The 19,700-nt window shown below is 44.6% G+C and overlaps 1 protein-coding gene across 1 annotated transcript; it reads left to right on the top strand.

The window, feature by feature from the left end:
- The first annotated feature begins 496 nt into the window (after positions 1 to 496).
- LOC120057609 (amyloid-beta A4 precursor protein-binding family B member 3-like) lies at positions 497 to 19,324 on the top strand. Its single transcript, XM_039006179.1, has 13 exons — positions 497 to 958; positions 6,543 to 6,675; positions 6,845 to 7,032; positions 7,160 to 7,233; positions 8,645 to 8,696; positions 9,214 to 9,360; positions 9,667 to 9,794; positions 14,961 to 15,075; positions 15,192 to 15,279; positions 15,409 to 15,492; positions 16,904 to 17,031; positions 17,296 to 17,475; positions 17,743 to 19,324. Exons 1-13 carry the CDS (start codon positions 497 to 499, stop codon positions 17,968 to 17,970), a joined length of 2,007 nt encoding a protein of 668 aa, XP_038862107.1. The 3' UTR covers positions 17,971 to 19,324.
- Positions 19,325 to 19,700: the final 376 nt, after the last annotated feature.

Raw genomic sequence — 19,700 nt, 5'->3', positions numbered from 1 at the left:
GCAGTTGTCTCAGGGGCACATCCGTGGCTTGGGGGGAATCTGCCAGCTTGCTGGGTGTTTTTTTCCCCCTTGCCAGTCGGCAAGGTGTGTAATTACCCACAGCAAATCCGCACGAAGACTAGGGTTGAGTTATTGTAGGTTTTGGGGAAGCTCCATATATCTCATCTCTTCTGTGGTGCCCGGTGTGATTGTCATTTATCTTGTGGTCTGGTGTGCTCAGCAGAGGGGAAGAGCAAGATTGAATTGTTTTGTATTTACTTGTGACTATGGCGTCTTACGTAGACGAGTTCATTCGCTTTCCTTCAGAGGAACTGTTAGAATTATGTACTGAAGAACGGCTGTTGAAGATTGCAGAACACTACAAGGTTGAAATTAGTGATAAATGTCAAATTCTGTTAGGTTGATATTGAAGGCCAATCTGACGGAGAGTGGTACTCTTGAAGCTACCACTGGAGCAGCCTCAGCCGAGGACTCACCGTCTCCCCGTTTCGTTACAATGGCCGCTCCATCTGTTAGCCCTACTAGTCTTCTTTTTGAACAGCAGAAAGAACTGCTTCTGTTACAGCTAGAGCACGACCGTGAGAAGCTAGAGCACGACCGTGAGAAGCTAGAGCACGACCGTGAGAAGCTAGAGCACGACCGTGAGAAGCTAGAGCACGACCGTGAGAAGCTAGAGCACGACCGTGAGAAGCTAGAGCACGACCGTAGGAAGCTAGAGCACGACCGTGAGAAGCTAGAGCACGACCGTGAGAAGCTAGAGCACGACCGTGAGAAGCTAGAGCACGACCGTGAGAAGCTAGAGCACGACCGTGGGAAGCTAGAGCACGACCGTGGGAAGCTAGAGCACGACCGTGGGAAGCTAGAGCACGGCCGTGAGAAGCTAGAGCACGACCGTGAGAAGCTAGAGCACGACCGTGAGAAGCTAGAGCACGACCGTGAGAAGCTAGAGCACGACCGTGTAAAGTATGAAAAATAATTGGCATTTAAACAGGATTTGGAGCGTGCTAAAACCGGTTGGTTAGGGAAGGAAAGCTCTTAGGGGAGAGTTTGCTCTGGGAAGGTGATCCAGATTTACCTAGGGGGTCGCTCCTCTTTTGGTCGTGCCCCGGACACATTTGGTATCGTTGGGAACTTACGGTTGTTGCCAAAATTTAATGAGAAGGACCCTGAGACATTCTTTTCGTTGTTTGAGCGTATTGCTGACACTAGGAGTTGGCCTGACTCTGACCGCACTTTAGTGTTGCAGTGTGTGTTGACTGGTAAAGCGCAGGAAGCATATTCAGATCTTCGTGTAGCCGACAGTGTCAGTTATGATAAGGTTAAAATGGCTGTTACAGATTTACGAATTGGTTCCTGAGGCTTACCGCCAACGATTTACAACTTTATAAAGGGATGATAAACAAACTCATGTTGAGTTTGCGCTAGAGTTATCTTCACAGTTTAATCGATGGTGTTCCACCTCTGCAGTTATGACTTTCCAAGGGCTGTGTGATCTGATTATGCTAGAGCAATTTAAGGACACAATCCCTGATCGTATAACCACGTACATTAACGAACAAAAAGTAAAGACTGTCACTGAAGCTGCAGTTTTGGCGGACGAGTATGTTTTGACTCACAAAAGTGTCTTTGAAGAGCCCCGTATTCGGAATGAGTGGGGGCGTTCGGAGAGATTTGGGCCTCGCTCACCAAGATACTGGTTCACGGGCAGAGTTTCATTCAACTAGGGTTGAGCCTGGCTCCTGTGGTAAAGCTGACTTTGGCAAGAGTGTCACTACTGTCAAGGTTCAGGTCATTGGAAAAACGACTGTCCGGTTCTCATGGCTAAGGGTAAATGCAGCGCTTACGTTAAATCTAAGCCTATGGTGTAAGCAGCACCTGTCCCACATCAGTTCACTCCTGACACACTGTCTCATGCCCAGGGGCATGTGAAAGTCCATTTTGACCCAGACTATTTACCTTTCATTACGGTGGGTTTTGTGGCTATGTTAGGAAGTAACGACCTAGTGCCAGTGAAGATCCTGAGAGACACAGGTGCCTCTGAGTCGTTTGTGTTGGAGTCAGTCTGTGTTACCCTTCTCTGCTGAGACCGATTCGGGGAATAGTGTTCTAATTAGGGGAATAGGTTTGAACACTCTGTCAGTTCCATTGCATAAACTGATGCTGGATTGTGGACTGGTGAAAGGTGAGGTTGTTGTGGGGGTGCGTCCTTCGTTGCCTATTGAGGCTATCGACGTTATCCTTGGGAATAACTTGGCTGGTGAGCGTGTATGGCCTGTCGTGTTTCCATCTCTAGTGGTTTCAACTAAGCCGTAATTTGTAGGGATTCCTGATGAGAGTGCGCAGAGTTTCCCAGATGTGTTTTCTGTGTGTGCAGTGACGCGTTCTATGAGCCGTGGCGAACTGGTCACTGCGCCGGCTAATGAGAATGGCACAAAGAAATCTGTCACTACTTTCCCTGTTATCCCGTTATCTGTACCCCGCTCCAATCTAATCAAGGAGCAACGGGCTGCCACATATTGGAAGAGTTGCGTGCCCGTGGAACAGTTGGGAAATGTCGCCCATGGCTATTTTCTCCGAGAGGATGTCCTGATGAGGAAGTGGGTGTCTCATGGTAGTTGTTTTGTGGGGGAGGCTATTAGTCAAGTTGTTGTACCAGTTAAGCTTCGTGAGTTGGTGTTGACAACTTCCCACGATGACGTTGCTGGACATATGGGTGTGTGGAAAACCTACAATTGCATATTAAGACATTTCTTTTGGCCTAGGTTAAAGAGGGATGTTTCTGAGTTCATCAACACACCTGCCAATTAACTGGTAAACCTAATATAGCTATTAAGCCGGTACTGTCTATTCCTGTACTCAGCCAACCTTTTGAGTATCTGATTATTGACTGTGTTGGTCCTCTGCTTTGTTCTAAAAAGGGTAGTAGTTACCTGTTCACTGTGCTGTGTCAGACCACTAGGTTTCCTGCTGCCTATCTTCTCCGGTCTATCACCACTAAGTCTGTGCTAAAAGCTTTGACTCAGTTTATCTCACTGTTTGGAATCCTAAGGTCATCCAGAGTGATCAAGGATCTAATTTCACCTCTAATCTGTTTGGTCAGGTTTTCCAAGAGCTCCATATTAAACACAATTTGTCTAGGAGCGCTGAAACATTTCCATCAAACACTTAAGTCTTTTTTGAGAGCTTATTGTACTGAGATGGATAAGGATTTGGAGGAGGGGTTGCCTTGGTTACTGTTAGCCGCTAGGGCGGTTTCACAGGAGAGCACGGGTTTCAGTCCAAATGACCTTGTGTTTGGACATAGGGTGCGTGGACTTCTATCTGTTCTCCAAGATGACTGGAAGTCTCCCGAGCCCCCTCAGTCCCTGTTATCTTATGTGTGTGATTTCCGGCAACACCTGTACGCCGCTGGTGAAATGGCTAAAGAGAAGCTATCATCTTCACAGGAGAGGATGAAGGGCATATTTGATCGGCGAACTGAGCCTCGTCACTTTAGTCCAGGTGACCAGGTTCTTGCTCTGCTGCCAATTGTTGGTTCTCCTTTTCAAGCCAAGTTTCAAGGTCCATATACGGTTGTGCGCCAGTGCACTGAGCAAAACGATCTAGTTGCCACTCCAGAACGACGAAAAGCACACCGGCTGTGCCATGTAAATCTGTTAAAACCCTATGATGCACGTTCCTCTGAGGCTGAACAGTGGGAGTCTACAGAGGACGGTAAACCTGTTATTTTGGCCGATACCGTTATTTCGCTGGGTTCTTGTCATGCTAGGTCCGTGCATGGGGAGGAAGATGTTCCTGGTTCCGACGATTGCATACTGCAGGCAGAAAAATTCAGAGACACTGGATGTTTTAGACAGCCTTCTCGCTCATCTACCTGTTGATGGGCGGGAAGAGATGGTCGGTCTGATTCTGAGATTTCCAGGTTTGTTTTCTGATACACCTACATGGACAAACTTAATAGAACATGATATTGACGTTGGAGATGCTGACCCCATTCGTCAGCGGTTCTATAGAGTTTCTTCAGAGAAACTGCGTTGTCTGGATACTGAGGCCAGGTACATGCTGGAGAGTGAAATAGCAGAGCCTTCTTTCTCCAGATGGGCTTCTCCCTGTATCTTGGTCAGTAAACCGGATGGAACAAACAGATGTTGTACGGACTACCGTAAGGTAAACGCTGTCACAAAGCCAGATTAATTTCCTCTTCCTCGGATGGAGGACTGCATTGATCAAGTCGGAGCAGCAAAGTTTGTGAGCAAATTTGACCTGTTAAAGGACTATTGGCAGGTGCCACTGACGAGTAGGGCACGTTAAATCTCTGCCTTTATTACACCCTCTGGTCTGTCTTAATATTTAGGATAGAACATTTTTGAAAAATGTATATATGCCTTCATTTCTCAAAGATAGACATGTAGCTTTCATTTGACATGAGTTTTGAACTTCACATGTTAGTGCTCATGGGGTCCTTTTACTTGGAAATGCTCCATTACAGATCCATGCAAACTGTAAACGAGGGCTATTTTGTGCACTGTGTCAACATCAAAATAGTTACATCAATACCATTCGCTTACCATAGGAATTGCACGGCACATTTCATCTGTTATTGGAAATCATTTTACAGTGGAGACTACATGATAGATTTTCCCATTTCCCCAAGCTTTGTTCTTTTAGTGGCTGTCCCCAAGTGTGCTTCATCACACGATGCTGACAACACAATTACTAGTCAGCCTAAAACACTAAAAAAGTAATTTTTGGCGGTCGTTGCTTATGGGCTGTCAGCAGAAGGCTTTGCTGCAGCCGATGGGGGAACAGAAGAATGTTTGATCGGTTCATGATTGGAGCTATTGGAACTCTCATAGTCCCTCGTAGTCTTCCATAGATCCCAGAAGGACTGGACGTCCACTCTGTACAGTTGGCCGTCTGAGCGGTACGATGTTGCTATCTAGGAGAGGATTCATGCCACTATCTTGGTGAATGGGGTCAGTGGCATGGAAGACGACGATTCGCTATGTTTTATGCTTTCACATTGAGGTCTTGTGATATGAGGATTACCCATCAGCCCTGGTGTCAGGTTATATAATACCAAGTAGCTTGACTTAAACTACAAACCCACCGTAGAAGTAAAAACCCAGCATAGAAGTAAGAACCCCGGGGTAACGGTAAGAACCCAGCATTAGGAGCTGACTCCCACCTTTGCAACAAGGATTAGGACTAGGCGACATCATATAGACTCCGAGACTTTGTTCTGATCTTAAGGAGCATAATTGGGAGTAACGCTCTACTCTAGTCTGGTATGACCAGTGACCGCATCAGCCATTGTGATATACAGTAGTTGTTTGTGACAAGTATACTTTACCGTTCCATTTTTAAAGCAGAAAATATCAATTTCTTTCAAACTGTCATGCATTACTATGTCCCACGGATGCTAGGTCTTAGAATCCCTCCCCTGTATTACTCACTGGTTATAATATCAATAATGGGAGAAGGGAGGCTGCAGTAGGAGAACTCTGTGCCAAATTGTCTCCTCTGGAGGCCTCGTCCTCCGGGTTGGGATGAGTTCTAATTCTTCACACAGCTTCATCACGCCCCAGAGATGGTGCACTGACCCGTCAATCAGACTGTGAAATGTATTGAATAGTAGTGTCATCCAAGCCCAGGAGGCCCGCCCGCCCGCCTGCCTGCCTATAGAAGCATCCACGAAGAAGGAAGAGTTCTGTCTCCATCTCTCTCTAACACTGCTGTCTCTTATTGATTTCTCTCTCCCTGTAGCAGGGTTCAGCTGATCTGTCCCTGGGTATAATCTTCTCACGCTATTTATCCCAGGGATGTGTGGTGTTGTTTTTCATTGGCAGACACAGGGGTGACCAGGGTTAAAAAGCCAGATGAATGGGGATGAGATGTACAAGGCATGAAATCATGTCAAATTTCATTTGGGTCACGCACACACAAATGACAGACCAGAATTAAATCAAGAAAAATAGGCATAAGAGCTTTTTGCATGCTTGATTTAGCCTCTCTATTTTCGTTCTGTGCCCCCGGGTTGAGGGTAACACAGCCACTGTGGCATTCTGCTGTGCGAGAGACACCCGTGCCCAGGTGACCTCGGCCGTGTCCCAAATTACACCCTATTCCCTATGCGACCTGGTCAAAAGTAGTGCACCGCATAGGGAATAGGGTACCATTTGGGACACAGCCCCCCTCGTGTCACTACTGACCCACTTCTTGCTTTCTCTCTCTCTTCTTATTTATTTTTACCACCACTCTATTCGGCTCGCTCTCCCTTCGAGCTCAGCACATTGGGTTAATGTGCAGAATTTGTCATTTTCGTGAGTGCGTTACATAATCATTTGCCCTTTCCCGAACTCGAAGCTGTTCCATCACATATTCATTGTTAGGAGAAAACAAAGGAGTCGCGCCTCAGACACGGTAGCTTTGCTAGCCAGCTGTGATGCAGAGGGACTGCTCTGAATTCCGATCTGGCATTTGGCAGAATTGGCTTGTTGCCAGATGATCTCACGAGGATCTGTTTTGCTTTCCTCTGCCAGTCTCGTGTGGCAGGGGCTGTGGAGAGTAAGGTCAGCCGTGTGGCTTTAGACTGGGTGAGGCTAACGCTAGATGCCTATGGGATGCAGCCCCCTGGGTACGATGGACCTCAGAGCTGTGTTTATGCTACAGCCAGTTACCATTATGAACATAATGAAATATTGATCTGAAACTATTATCGTCCTCATCGCTTAATTCATATGACACCAAATGCACTGTAATATTGGTCATGGGTACTTATTCATTAAGCGTACTTACTTTCGCCTCTCATCGTTGTGATCCCTGCCTGTTCTGTGTTCTTCAGACAACATCTGGAATGACCCGAGTCTTGATCTGGACACTGACCTGCCGTCAGGGTGGCGCACCATCCGGGACAGCACTGGCACCTACTACTGGCACGTGCCCACAGGCACCACACAATGGCAGCACCCATCCTACAGCAATGAGGAGGACCAGAGCGCCGTCAATGGCATCGCTGCCACGGACCTCAAGGTTAGGGTTTCAATTTCAAAACACAGTTCAGTCCTGCTCTTTGACTTTGGTTGCTTTATACTGAATGTGGTTTCATCAGAGAGGAAAGGATCACACCTCTAATAATGTCTCATGTCCTATTTTCCAGAGCCTGGAGGCTGGTGGCAGCCGTGGATCAAGGGCAAGGCTGACAGAGAGCCCAGTGGCCTCCGTAAATGACAGGTACTCCTTCAAAATCCTCTGCAGACCCACACCAACACTCATTGACCTTCACAAGCACTGTAGCCTTGTTACAAACTCGCTCAGGCCATCCATGGTAGAGTATTGATTACTACACAATTAAGCTCTGTGCCAAAGTTATTCTACAAGGTTAATGGGTCGATGAGGTACATTTGTATCACCTGCAGATCCGGGATGCTTAGGGAGCTCTTTGAAATAAAATACATTGATTGTGTAATCAAATGAGAGGGTTAGTGCATGGAATGTATTCTCTCTCTTTAAATCTGTTTGATGGCAAAAGGGCTCATGATGGCTTCACTAGCCCGGGAATGTGGCAGACCACATATCCCTATGCCTCCTGGAACACTACCCATTATTCCATTCTCTGTTCTGAGCAGAGGCCAGATCTGTCCCCTGCCTTATCGGTAATGGATAAGTTCTCTGAGGCGTCGTGTGCAGATGGGACAACCATTTAAGGTCCTAGTTCTGCACCAAACTACGTCATATCATTACAGTCCAGCCTTTGTACCATAATCTGAACACATACAGGCAATTACGGGGGGGAAAATCTGTCCAATAGAGTGCCTGAAGATAAGTCTTAACCATCTGTCACACAAACCAGTATTCTAAGGTTTCTTTAGCATAAAGGCGTGGTACAACCTGTTTAGTCATATCACCTTGATGGTTGTTCATAAGTTCTTTAACAGTACATATGGCTGCCTTGCTTTTACCACTAAGGGTAAAAGCACTCAACAATTCAATTATCAGGAGTTATTCTGGCAGCCCCTTGAGGGGCAATGTGTCCTGTAACATGTAGAGGTAGTTGACTCCACCAATAAACACAGTCTCTGCTGCAGTGGTTATGTGTAGAATCAGGATGCATTTGACACCTGGGAGTGTCAACATTCTGTATGGGCAGAGATTGTGGAGAATAGTGAAACTCAGCTCACTGAGCATAGCATCAAGAAATCCATAGGTCTTATAATGGACATAGTCATATCCTACTCTGCTTCACCAAAGAGTGCAATGGAAAGGGAGGGAGAGTCTTGACTCAGTGGGCTCCTGGTTGCAGGAATAGCAGCCCTTGTGATTGTCTCCAGTCAGCTGTATCAGAGGGCTAATGAGAACTCCACCTCTGAGACAGTCCGCATGAGGTGATCAAACCAGCTCTCTGTTTGTTTTTATCATCCACTGCTCACTCAACAGCTGTTTCCATCAGTGGCAGGCAAGGGCTTTACTTTCAAAGTCAAACACAAACAGATCAACAAAGGACTAGATGGTGACATATAACACAATATTCCACACAGCATCATCCAGGGCAGCAGTGAGGGATGCAGAAAAGGCTACCGTGTCATTTGGGCTGCCGTGGTGGTAATCCTTCATGTAATTTGACTGTTCTGCTAATCTCCCACAGGATCTCCTGGCAGGACGATTATTTCTGCACCAACATGGATCCTGACTCCAAGGTAGAGTGGGCTACGATGTCCAAATCCCTCTCCTTCTGCAGAACAGCATGTTCTGACCAATAACATCCATAAAACCAGATTTGTCCATTTCTGTCAGCTTATTGTAAAACGTTTTCTTTCATACATTCTCGCCGAATCAGAACTCTAACAGTGTTTGCCATCATGTATTCGTTGAGGGTTAAAAGAGGACACCTTTTTTTATGCAAGCCCTGGTCGATAGTTGTTTTTTGGCCCAGGCTAGGCAGCTCTTAGAGGAGTTCATAGACCATGTCCACTAAAAGGATTTGAGAGTTATCTTTGAAGTCACGGTGATGAGCAGTACCGATTGAACGTCTCTAAATGCATTTCGTGGATGCATCATGTCGATATACTGTAGATGCTGAAGACACTTAACCTTTTATGCTGTACATGATCGGAAAAACACTCCCTTTTCTTTCTGCCTCCTCCTCACCTCTACCATCCACTCCTCTCCGCTGCCTCCTGGGCCCTGTTGGCGTGGTGTGGTTGTCTTGGTCAGTGTTTTGCGGTGCGCTCCCTGGGCTGGGTGGAGATCCCAGAGGAGGAGCTGACGCCGGGGAAGAGCAGTCTGGCTGTCAATAACTGCATCCAGCAGCTGTCCAGCAGCAAGGCAGAGGGCCGCGATGCACTAGGCGCCTGGGGAGAGGTAAGGGGGGGGAATAATGGTGGGTGGCGAAGTAGAATACAGTAACATTACTTGTTTATTAGGTTTTGTTTTAGTTTGGTCTATTTTGGCAAGCAGTACATGGCTCATTGTGCAATTGTTTATTGTGCGTTACTCCTTTAAATTAAACCATTAGTAGCTTTGAGAATCCGCAGTACCTCATACGACCTTGGGTTTGGTCCAGTACATGTGAGCTTGCAGTTTGCAGGCCAGATTACCCTTACTGCCACCATAAAGAAGTCCCACTGAAGCCCCCCCCCCCCACCCTGTCATCTCTGTCTCTCCCAGGGCCAGGACATGATGATGGTGCTGAAGAAGGACACCCTTAGCCTGATGGACCCAGTGGACCGCAGCCTTATCCACTGCCAACCTATCATCAACATCCGTGTGTGGGGCGTGGGATGCAACAACGGCAGGTGGGCCAACCTGGGGGATCGTATGGGCAAATACCCCCAGTCCTCTCTCCCCCCCCCCCCCCCCCTCTTTCTTATGGCCAGTGTTTATATAATATACCTGTGATCTCGGTTAACCCAGAACGAAAATATCACATTATTTGGTCAGCTGTGTGATTTATTTCTGGGTCCATAGGTGTTAGAAATGGGGAGTTCCGGTTTACGAAGTCTCCTCCCTCGCAAAAGTCAACTCTCAGCCGTAGCTCATTTCACCACACGCGTTGAAGTTCCCCCGTCCTGATATGTACAAATGATCAGTGACGAAAACCCAAACAACGGAACCAGTGCTGCTCATTATCCTTACACGTTCCATCCTGTCTACGAGAGATGAATATATCTGTAGCTACATTTTGAAATACGGTATAATATGGTGAACTGGCCAACTAAGCACAATGCTCTTGGGTTGTTAGGTCAGGAAAGACTGTTCAAAGTGTTTGTTATTGTGTATACTTGATGACATGGAAATATTCCATTGAGTGAAGAAATTCCATTGAGATTCATATGATATTGTTTTAATATGGGCTAGACAGCCTTTGGTAAGGTTAGTTCTTCTGGGTCACTGATGTTTATGGCTCATTGTAATACACTGGGAGTTCATCTTGAGTGGATTTGAGGGCAGCTATATTTTCGTCTACGCTCTTGTTGGAGAACATTCAGGCATTGACCTGATGGCTGTGTCAGTGGAACTACATCTAAGTAGAATGGAATAGCCCCGAGGAAGAAACGTGACAATGATAGAAAACGCTCAGGATTTGAAAAATCCAAGACTGAAACTACTGAAAATAAGTCAATATATAGGCTCAACATTTTTTACACACGGTACCCTATATTGTGTTATGATCATAGTTGTAAACCAATGCAACAGTTTTGTCTCATATTTGAAGTAGTTGTAATAATGAACTTTCTTTCTTTTTTTTTAACTGCCACTCATGAAAACAGAGACAGGTAATCACTCTCTTCTTGGTCAACTCATTTCCTGTTGACGTGCCATTTGTGACTTTGACAGCTTGCACCATGGTCGCAAGTGAACGCTTGGTGCCTCGGTAGGTTTCTGTGTAGTTTCTGTAGTCGTGCTCTAGCGTCTCATCGGTAATGTAACGTGCTTCTGCCGACATGTAATGTACTGTATGTGAATGCCTGCCCTGTTTCTCATGCATGTTCAAAGGAACCCCTGTCCATTTCCTTCTCGACTTGTAGTGACCCTTGTTTCTTATGCAATGTGCTGTTCTGTCCTTGTCTCACAACAAATGCCCACTCAGTACTATCCCAAACTGTTGTCTTGCCAAATTATTACTGGTGATGATTGATCTATAAAGTGAGATTCATAATGGTATTATCTACCTGAGGTAAATTCAGCTCAAACTGCATTTTAATCAATTAGAAGCCATAGTGATTGCATTCCTTTGAGAGCCAAGTGGAGGACGCATCAATGTGTAAATTCATCTTACAGGTTTTCTACTACAGTTGAATGGGCTTTTTTTTGTTGACGAATGGACCAGGAGAGATTGCTGGGTCGTGTCCAATTGATCAGCTCCCCTGAGCCTCTGCCAAGTCGCACTCCTTTCTATTGTGCCAGCCTGAGTTAAACTGCACAGTCGCACCTTTCGCTGTGACAAAGACTCCCCATATACAGTGACTTCAGAAAGTATTCCCCTTGCCTTATACCACATGTTGTTGTGTTACAGCCTGAATTCAAAATGTATTAAATATATATTTGTTCTCACCCATCTACATGCAATACCCCATAATGACAAAGTGAAAACATGTTTTTATAGATTTACTGAAAACAGAAATATCTAATTTACGTAAGTATTCACACCCCTTCTAACACACATGTTAGAATCACCTTTGGTGTGAGTCTTTCTGGGTAAGTCTCTAAGAGCTTTGCACACCTGGATTGTACAATATTTGCACATTACACATGACTAAATTCTTCAAACACTGTCAAGTTCATTGTTGAAGAGCCATTTTCAATTCTTGCCATAGATTTTCAAGCCGATTTAAGTCAAAAATGTAACTATGCCACTCCGGAACATTCAATGTCGTGTTGGTAAGCCTTGTGTTTTAGGTTATTGTCCAGCTGAAAGGTGAATTTGTCTCCCGGTGTCTGTTTGAAAGCAGACTGAACCAGGTTTTCCTCTAGGATTTTGCCTGTGCTGAGCTCTCCCTAGTCCTTGCCGATGACAAGCATACCCATAACATGATGCAGCAACCACCATGCTTAAAAATATGAAGAGTGGTACTCAGTAATGTGTTTTGTTGGATTTGGCCCAAACATAACACTTTGCATTCAGGACATTAAGTTAATTAAGTTAAGTTAATTTTAAGATTTTGTAGTTTTAATTTAATGCCTTATTGCAAACAGGATGCATGTATTGGAATATTTTTAGTCTGTACAGGCTTCCTTATTTTCACTCTGTCATTTAGGTTAGTATTGTGGAGTAACTACAATTTTCTTGATCCATCCTCAGTGTTCTCCTATCACAGCCATTAGGCTATGTAATTGTTTAAAAGTCACCATTGGCCTCATGGTGAAATCCCTGAGCAGTTTCCTTCCTCTCCGGCAACTGAATTAGGAAGGACGAATGTATCTTTGTAGTATTACATCCTTGCTTCAGGTCCTGAGCTACAGGCAGTTACATTTGTGTATGTCATTTTAGGCGAAAATTGAAAAAAGAGTCCGATCCTTAAGAAGCTATACATTATTCTTGCACACAGAGTGAATCCATGCAACTTATTATGTGACTTGTTAAGCACATTTTTACTCCTGAACTTATTTAAGCGTGCAATAACAAAGGGCTTGAATACTTATTGACTCAAGACATGTCAGCTTTTAACTTTAAATGAATTTCTAAATATTTCTAAAAATATAATTTCACTTTGACGTTATAGGGTGTTGTGTGTAGGCCAGTGACACAAAATCATAATTGAATACATTTTAAATTCAGGTGGTAACACAATTTTTGGGGGGGAAAGTAAAGGGGTGTGAGTACTTTCTGAAGGCACTCTACTCTGGATAAGAGCGTCTGCTAAATGACTTAAATGTAATGTTAAATGTACTCCTCGCTTTTACTGTATTACACCCAAACGAAAGATGTGGATTATGCAGGGTCGGCTCCAAGCATAAGCGACATAAGCGGTCACTAAGGGCCCCCACTCTCAAATTACTGTTCAGAGTTAGAATAGTAGAATTCACAAGGTGCGATTTCGAAATGTGTTTGTGCATCAGTAGTTTTTCTCTTATGTCAGTCACTGATACTCACTCAATTAGCCATATCAGCTAACAATGTTTTTATTGGTATGTTAGTCTAGCCAGCTATCTAAACTTGTAGTAATCATGGCCGAATACCGATCGGGCGTGCAGGGCATGTGCCCAGGGGCCCTGACCTCCAGGGGGCCCCTATTGATTGTGTTAGTTACTCTCACTCAGCTATTATTAACATGACATATAAGTCTTAGTAACATTTGTAGAATTGCAGGAAATTTGCTTTATAACTAAAAATGTCTCTCCACTCTGGAGGCTGATGAGGGGAGGACGGATCATAATAATGGCCAGAACGGAGCAAATGGAATGGCATCAAACACCTGGAAACCATGTATTTGATACCAATACCACTAATTTGGCCCTAGTCATTACCACGAGCCCGTTCTCCCCAATTAAGGTGCTACCAACCTTCTGTGCTCTCCACCCCATGGTAAAATGGGTATAATTGCAAGAAATTAGCTGTAAAACTACAAATGTTGTCTCTGCCCCATGGCAAAATGAGTAGAATTGCATGAAAGCTTGCTTTAAAAATGCAACATTTTCTCTACTCCCCATGGCGAACTGTGTAGAATTGCACGAAATGTACTTTAAAATGGCAAATGTTCTCTCCTCTGTCAAGAGGGGGGCCTCTAAAAGGTTTTGCCCGCTAGGTGGGGAGGCCCCGCAACCAAATCTTGCTTAAGGCCCCCAAAAGGCTAGGGCCGGCTACGTCGGTCATAAAATAGCTGTCATTCCACCCTGGTCAGAATACAGAGTATAGTATACACACACACGGCCTCAGATGAAGGCAGGCAGATTCACTCTTTCTTTGTGACGTGGTGGCGAGATGCTGTGTAGACAAGATCAGAGGACATAGTGGCCTGCACTGACTGCCAATCTGTTTGAGTGGTTCCCTGAGATTTAATAGAGAGGAAGGATCCCACCCTACCGTTTGTGGGCCCACCTTCGATGCCAAAAGGGAAGCCCATCTGTTATTCCCGCTTTTCCCTCAATAATTAAAAAGCTGCAGGTATCTTAGTTCTTTTCCCAGGCATTGGCATATTCTGGTGCACCAGAGTTGTGGACTATAAAACAGCACTGTTGCTCGAGGTCATTTCAAGATCCTTTCAAAACTCACGAAGGATGTTATAGAGAGAATTACACACGTAAAGCCACATAAAGCCATCAAACTGCGACCACTGAGCTTTTTCCCCAATTAGCAACTGCACATAGCACACAGAACAGTTCTTTATGAACTAACTACTTGTCAGTTGAGTATCTTTGCTCTGGTATGTGATTATAGCGTAGAAGAGATCGTGAATCTCTTGCATCCTTTTCTGATATTAGAAATTGGTGACAGGGCGACGTATTCCATGTCCCTGTTCCTCAAAGTCCTGAGAACAATGTCTGTCCATATGCATCACTGGTATTTATAGACCTGACATCTGACACGGCCTACTCCTATCAGCTGCTGAGGGACACAGCCTGAGGTCACAATGTGTTGAGCCAGAATGGAACTGATAGCATCAATGTTGCGAGAGCCTGTGCTGTCTTCAGGGCTCAGTTGCTTAGTCGTTTGATGATTGTGCATTTTACCAAACCAACTGTTACGTGATACTGGCTGGTGTACCATTGGTTTCAGTTCAGTGGACCAACGCGGTCATGCGGTACAGTAGTCGTGCAGAAGAAGCAATAGCTTGATGTGTCACGTGTACTCAATATGGCTTTGAATTCCATTCCATTCATACTAATGCTATTATCTTGTCATACACACAGTACCAGATCACCAGATAAATTGTGAAGTCGGTTAACTTCCCCACAAACCAGACATATAGAGGCCCGTTCTCTGTGCTAATCTTTGCTTTTGTGTTCTGTACCGTTTACAGAGACTTTGCCTTTGTGGCCAGTGACAAAGACACCTGTATGCTGAAGTGCCATGTGTTTCGCTGTAACGCCCCAGCAAAAACCATCGCCACGGCTTTGCATGAAATGTCCTCAAAGGTAACCCAAGGTTTCCAGCATAGGAAGTGGTTAAACATCCCTTTTAGCCCACCGTAGTAGTTTAGGTTCATTCTAGAGTGAGCCAGTGTGAAGGATGTGTCTGTGTGTGTATCCAGATCATGGCAGAGAAGACGACTAGAAGCCCATCTATGGCCCGCTCCCTCACCATGGAGAACATCTCCCCTGAGGACCTGCCACGTCAAGGTGCTGTAGCCTGGCTGAGCTCAGAGCCCACAGAAACCCATCAGCTACAATGTGTAGTTTATACGGATGGTAAACTCCATAATATGGCAGAAATCACATGATACATTTTATTCGTTTTTTTTGCTGCAGTGGACTTCCTGGATGCAATGAGGAAAAGGGTGCAGAAGTTTGAGGTGCAGTACATCGGAAACCTGCCTGTCTCCAGGGCGATGGGTAGGTGTACTGTATTCTAATCTCATCCTATTGATTTATTAAACTGGCAAAATACCATCAAACTTGTCATCTATTGAACTAGATTTTTTTTAAACGAGCCAATGTTCCCTTTCCTATAACAACCTTGAGAGTCAACAGGGGAACAGGATCTGTAATATCACATCATCAGATATAGCGGATTAGACAGCAGCCAGGAGTCACAGGCATGTTTAAAATTGGTGCTGGATAACGAGACACCGGACATTGTCTCTTTATCCTCAGCAAATACGCAGAGTCACGTCTCATGGCTAGCTAACTCTCAGGTTCACTGTGTAGTTGGCTGTCCCCAGGCGAGGCGTCGTCTCGCAGTATGTAACACGGCACTCTTTCAGAAAATGAATTATTGATTACAGGCTCCAAAACGGTAGCATCCATCAAGGTGTTGTTAGCTGGATCAGCTGACTAACTGACATAAACGCCCAGTCACAGATGCTTTATGTCTGAGATATTATGGTCCACTGAGGTTTTTATTTAACCTTTCAATTGTTTCGGAGATTATTTCACAAGTAAGGTGAAGAAGAAAAGAAACGAAAAGCAGATTAACATTAACTCAGTGGAGATAGAAGGGATCCCCAGAGTTAGCCATCCCTGATCCCGGGTCTGGTAGCTCGTACGTCTGTAGGTTAACAATGAAGTACGGTACTGCGAAAGTTAGTGCAAGAGGGCTTTATATACAAAAAGAGTGCAATGCAACGATCTATGAGACTTCTAAGAGGGCCAGTCTACTTTCTGATACAGAAAGCAGTAATGTGCACTGAACCTGCTGCCTGTAATAAACTGCATTCAATGGCTTCAATACAGTGGCAGCTGCATGCATATAGACAATATTGCCATAGTCTATAACCGGTATGAATGTCGACTGAATTATTTGCTTTCTGCTATTTAACGAAAGGCATGGTCTATTCCTATAAAGGAAGCCCATTTTAAGTCTTAACTTCTTAAATGTCAAGATGCCCAGATATTTAAAAGGCGGCCCACGATCAATGTATATATGCATAAATCATCAGATACATTTTTACGCGTTTTGGAAAACAACATATGCTTGGTTTTAACTGCGTTAAGTACCAATTTCAGTTGACTAAAGGCTTTCTGCAAGGCAATAAAGGCAGATTGTAGCTACCAAAGAGGTTTTCTTATTAATGATGACAAGCCATTAGTCGTCATTGGCGATTACACACCCGAGGGGATGATCGCATAGGTTCGCAATCACTGGAAGGTCGTTTGATCATACTGTGTGTTACAATGAAGAAGAGTTGACGCTAGGAGCATTTTCTCTCAAAACAGGTGATCTAACCGTAACCTTGGTTTTGCAGTACTTTTAGAAGTCACTGTGCTGTTACTGAAGCAGCTTTATTAAGGGGCTTTATGTGAGACCCTCTGGCAGGTATGGAGGTGCTGAACCGGGCCATAGAGAGCATCATGAACACCTCAGACAGTGACGAGTGGGAGCCCATCGTCATCCACATCTCTGATACTGTGCTTTCACTCTGGAAAGGAGAGGTGAGGAGTGCTCAGGAAACCTGTAAATGCAGTGGTCAGACCAACCAATGAAATGATTACATTTCTCTGTCCACCTGATTCTCTCTCTCTCTCTTACACTCTCTCTCCCTTTGTCCCTCGCTCTCCCTTTCTCTCTCTCTCTCTCTCTCCTTCTTTCGCTTTCTTTCTCTTTCTCTCTCTCTCTCTCTCCCTTTCTCTCTCTCTCTCTCTCTCTCTCTCTCTCTCTCTTTCTCTCTCTTACCTTCTCTGGGATTTCTCTTTCAGGATGGAGATGATCCCTTCTGGGAATGTCAAGTGCGTTACCTGACCTTTCTGGGTGTGGGCCATGACACACACACCTTTGCAGTGATAGTGGATGGCGGGACGCAGCGGTTTGATTGTCATGTTTTCTGGTGTGAGCCAGACGCAGGGATCATCTCTGAGGCTGTGCAGGCTGCGTGCATGGTGAGTGACTAAGGGGTCACCCTGAGGGATGAAACACAGGGCTGGAGAACTAATGTACAAAATGGCTTCTGTAGACGCAGAGGTGAAGCTAGCATGAAAAATACTTTAATTTATACATGCTATCATGGCTGAATGATGAATATTTTAATGGAATTAGTAGGTAACGGTAGAGAATGTACTAGAGCCATGAGTCATGTATGGTATCTTTCTAAAATGAAAGAGAAACTAAGGTCACTGCTTAACATGGCTCCATTGTGCCCCCTGCAGGTCCAGTACCAGAAGTGCTTGGTGGCCCAGACTCCACCACCCAGGTCCAAAATGTGGCAGGCGGGTTCCAAGGTGAAGAGGGCCAACTCCATGGACGGCTTCACTTTCCCAGCTCCCCTTCACCAAGGACTGTCCCCACCCATGACTGGCTCCTCCACAGCCAAAAAGGGCATGCTGGCGTTTTTTGAGACTTTCCGAAATAAACAGTCAGCAGTTTCCACACCATAGCAACCAGATAGGGAGGCGGGAGGGAGCGAGTGAGTGAGGGAGAGAGTGAGGGAGCGAGTGAGGGAAGGGGACTTGGGTAAAGGGAGGTACGGCAAATCAGTTTTAGGGGAAGGGTAGAATGTATAACAGATGTATAACCAGCCATTAGAATGTGAAGATTGAAGGCCAGCTGAGTTTCTATTTGACCAGGCAGGGATGACCATTATCTTAAACAAAACAAACGTGCTGCATTTCTGCTTCTACTGTGTTTCTTTGGGTATACAACATATCTCAACTAGGCTGGTTTGTGGTACAGATTTAGAAAAGAACACTGAGGTGCTGTACTCTCACATTCCACACCTTTCTTGTCAAGGAAGAGTTTAGGTCATTAGGATCTTGTACTTTTATTGCAAAATACCATCAAATACACAACAATGGCTCCCTGGTTCTAAGTGAAACATACAGTAGCAAAAAATATGGTGCAGTAATTGACTACTCTTTAATATAGTTTTCTGATATTGAACATCAGCAAAATGTAACAGTGACCTCATTCTTGTACAATTAATGTAGTTAGATAGGTTGTGTTAAATACTTATACTGTTCTTTCTAATAAATGTAAAGGGATCTTTAACTTCAGATATATTCATATAAGTGTGTCAATTTATAGCCTATAGTCCCTCTGACAGTTGACAACAAATAGATTTCAAATGTGAGATTAGGCATCATAAAGATGGGAGAGAAGATATCACACTATATATTCCTCCATTATTCAAATTAGACGTGTCAAAATCGAGAATCAGACCGATGAACATCCGAGACCCCAGTTTGTCAACAGCAAATGAAGTCCAATCAGATCTGGGCTTTGGTACAATTTTGATGCAGCATACTCAGAAAGAATCCCTTTCAGCAGGATTCAGGAGTGGCGCCAGTGCCACAGTGGTCTTCACATTAGAGTGAAAGAGAAGGTGTTTTAGTTCTGTTCTGAAAAAAGTTTGTGTTAGTACATGCAGCACAAAAAGCATAAAAGTATAAAAAAAAGAAGAAAAGATTTAGAAAGGTATGTAGACAGTCCCCCGAAGCTCTACAGAAGCACTGCATGCTTTCGCACACGCTTGGGAATGAAATGCTTTGCTCAGGTACTTTCCATGCTATTGGCAATGAAGAAAAAAAAGACTTGACTCTCACTAGTAAAACTGAAAACACTTAGAAATCAAGTCAATGACTAAACTCTAAATTCAACCAGTCCCCACCACTGAAAGCCTGTGTTATGTTGTTCCTATTGAAAGACACGCTAAACAGCATTTTCACTTGAGAAAACACCAAAACGCACTGAATTGATATCACTTTTGTGATTCCCCCCAAAATACAGATTTATTTGCACTGCATTGAATTAAGTATGGGGGGGGGGGGGGTGAAAGGCACTTGGTTTATTGCATGCTGATTTTCAAAGTCATTTGCGACAGTAGGCCGGCCCACTGTATGCTGTGAAACACTTGGGCACATAAAAGGAATGGCACTTCAGAGAGGTCATGCTATATATTACCGATATGCAACAGCTCCTCTTCCCCCATTCTAAATATGTATTATATGAGAAAATAACTCAGGTCTCCATATTAGAGGAAGGTTCAAGTTGGAAGAATGAAAAGGTGGAGCTTTGGCGTAAAATAACATGGATGGAGAAGTTGGGAGAGGACATTTTATCCAGGAGAACTTGGGAGAGGTAATGTCATAAAAATGCTAATGTAGCACCT

Source organism: Salvelinus namaycush, chromosome 12 (assembly GCF_016432855.1).
Source record: "Salvelinus namaycush isolate Seneca chromosome 12, SaNama_1.0, whole genome shotgun sequence".
Taxonomy (NCBI): Eukaryota; Metazoa; Chordata; class Actinopteri; order Salmoniformes; family Salmonidae; genus Salvelinus; species Salvelinus namaycush.
The sequence above is the reverse complement of the archived record's forward strand: the minus strand, read 5'-3'. Positions and strand labels throughout refer to the sequence as shown.

Bases quoted from the DNA above. Each gene is read 5' to 3' on its own strand.
- LOC120057609 (XM_039006179.1), top strand. From the start codon at position 497: ATGGCCGCTCCATCTGTTAGCCCTACTAGTCTTCTTTTTGAACAGCAG. The intron at 959-6,542 runs GTAAAGTATGAA...TTCCTCTGCCAG, and splicing joins AGAAGCTAGAGCACGACCGT to TCTCGTGTGGCAGGGGCTGT. The intron at 9,361-9,666 runs GTAAGGGGGGGG...TGTCTCTCCCAG, and splicing joins CACTAGGCGCCTGGGGAGAG to GGCCAGGACATGATGATGGT.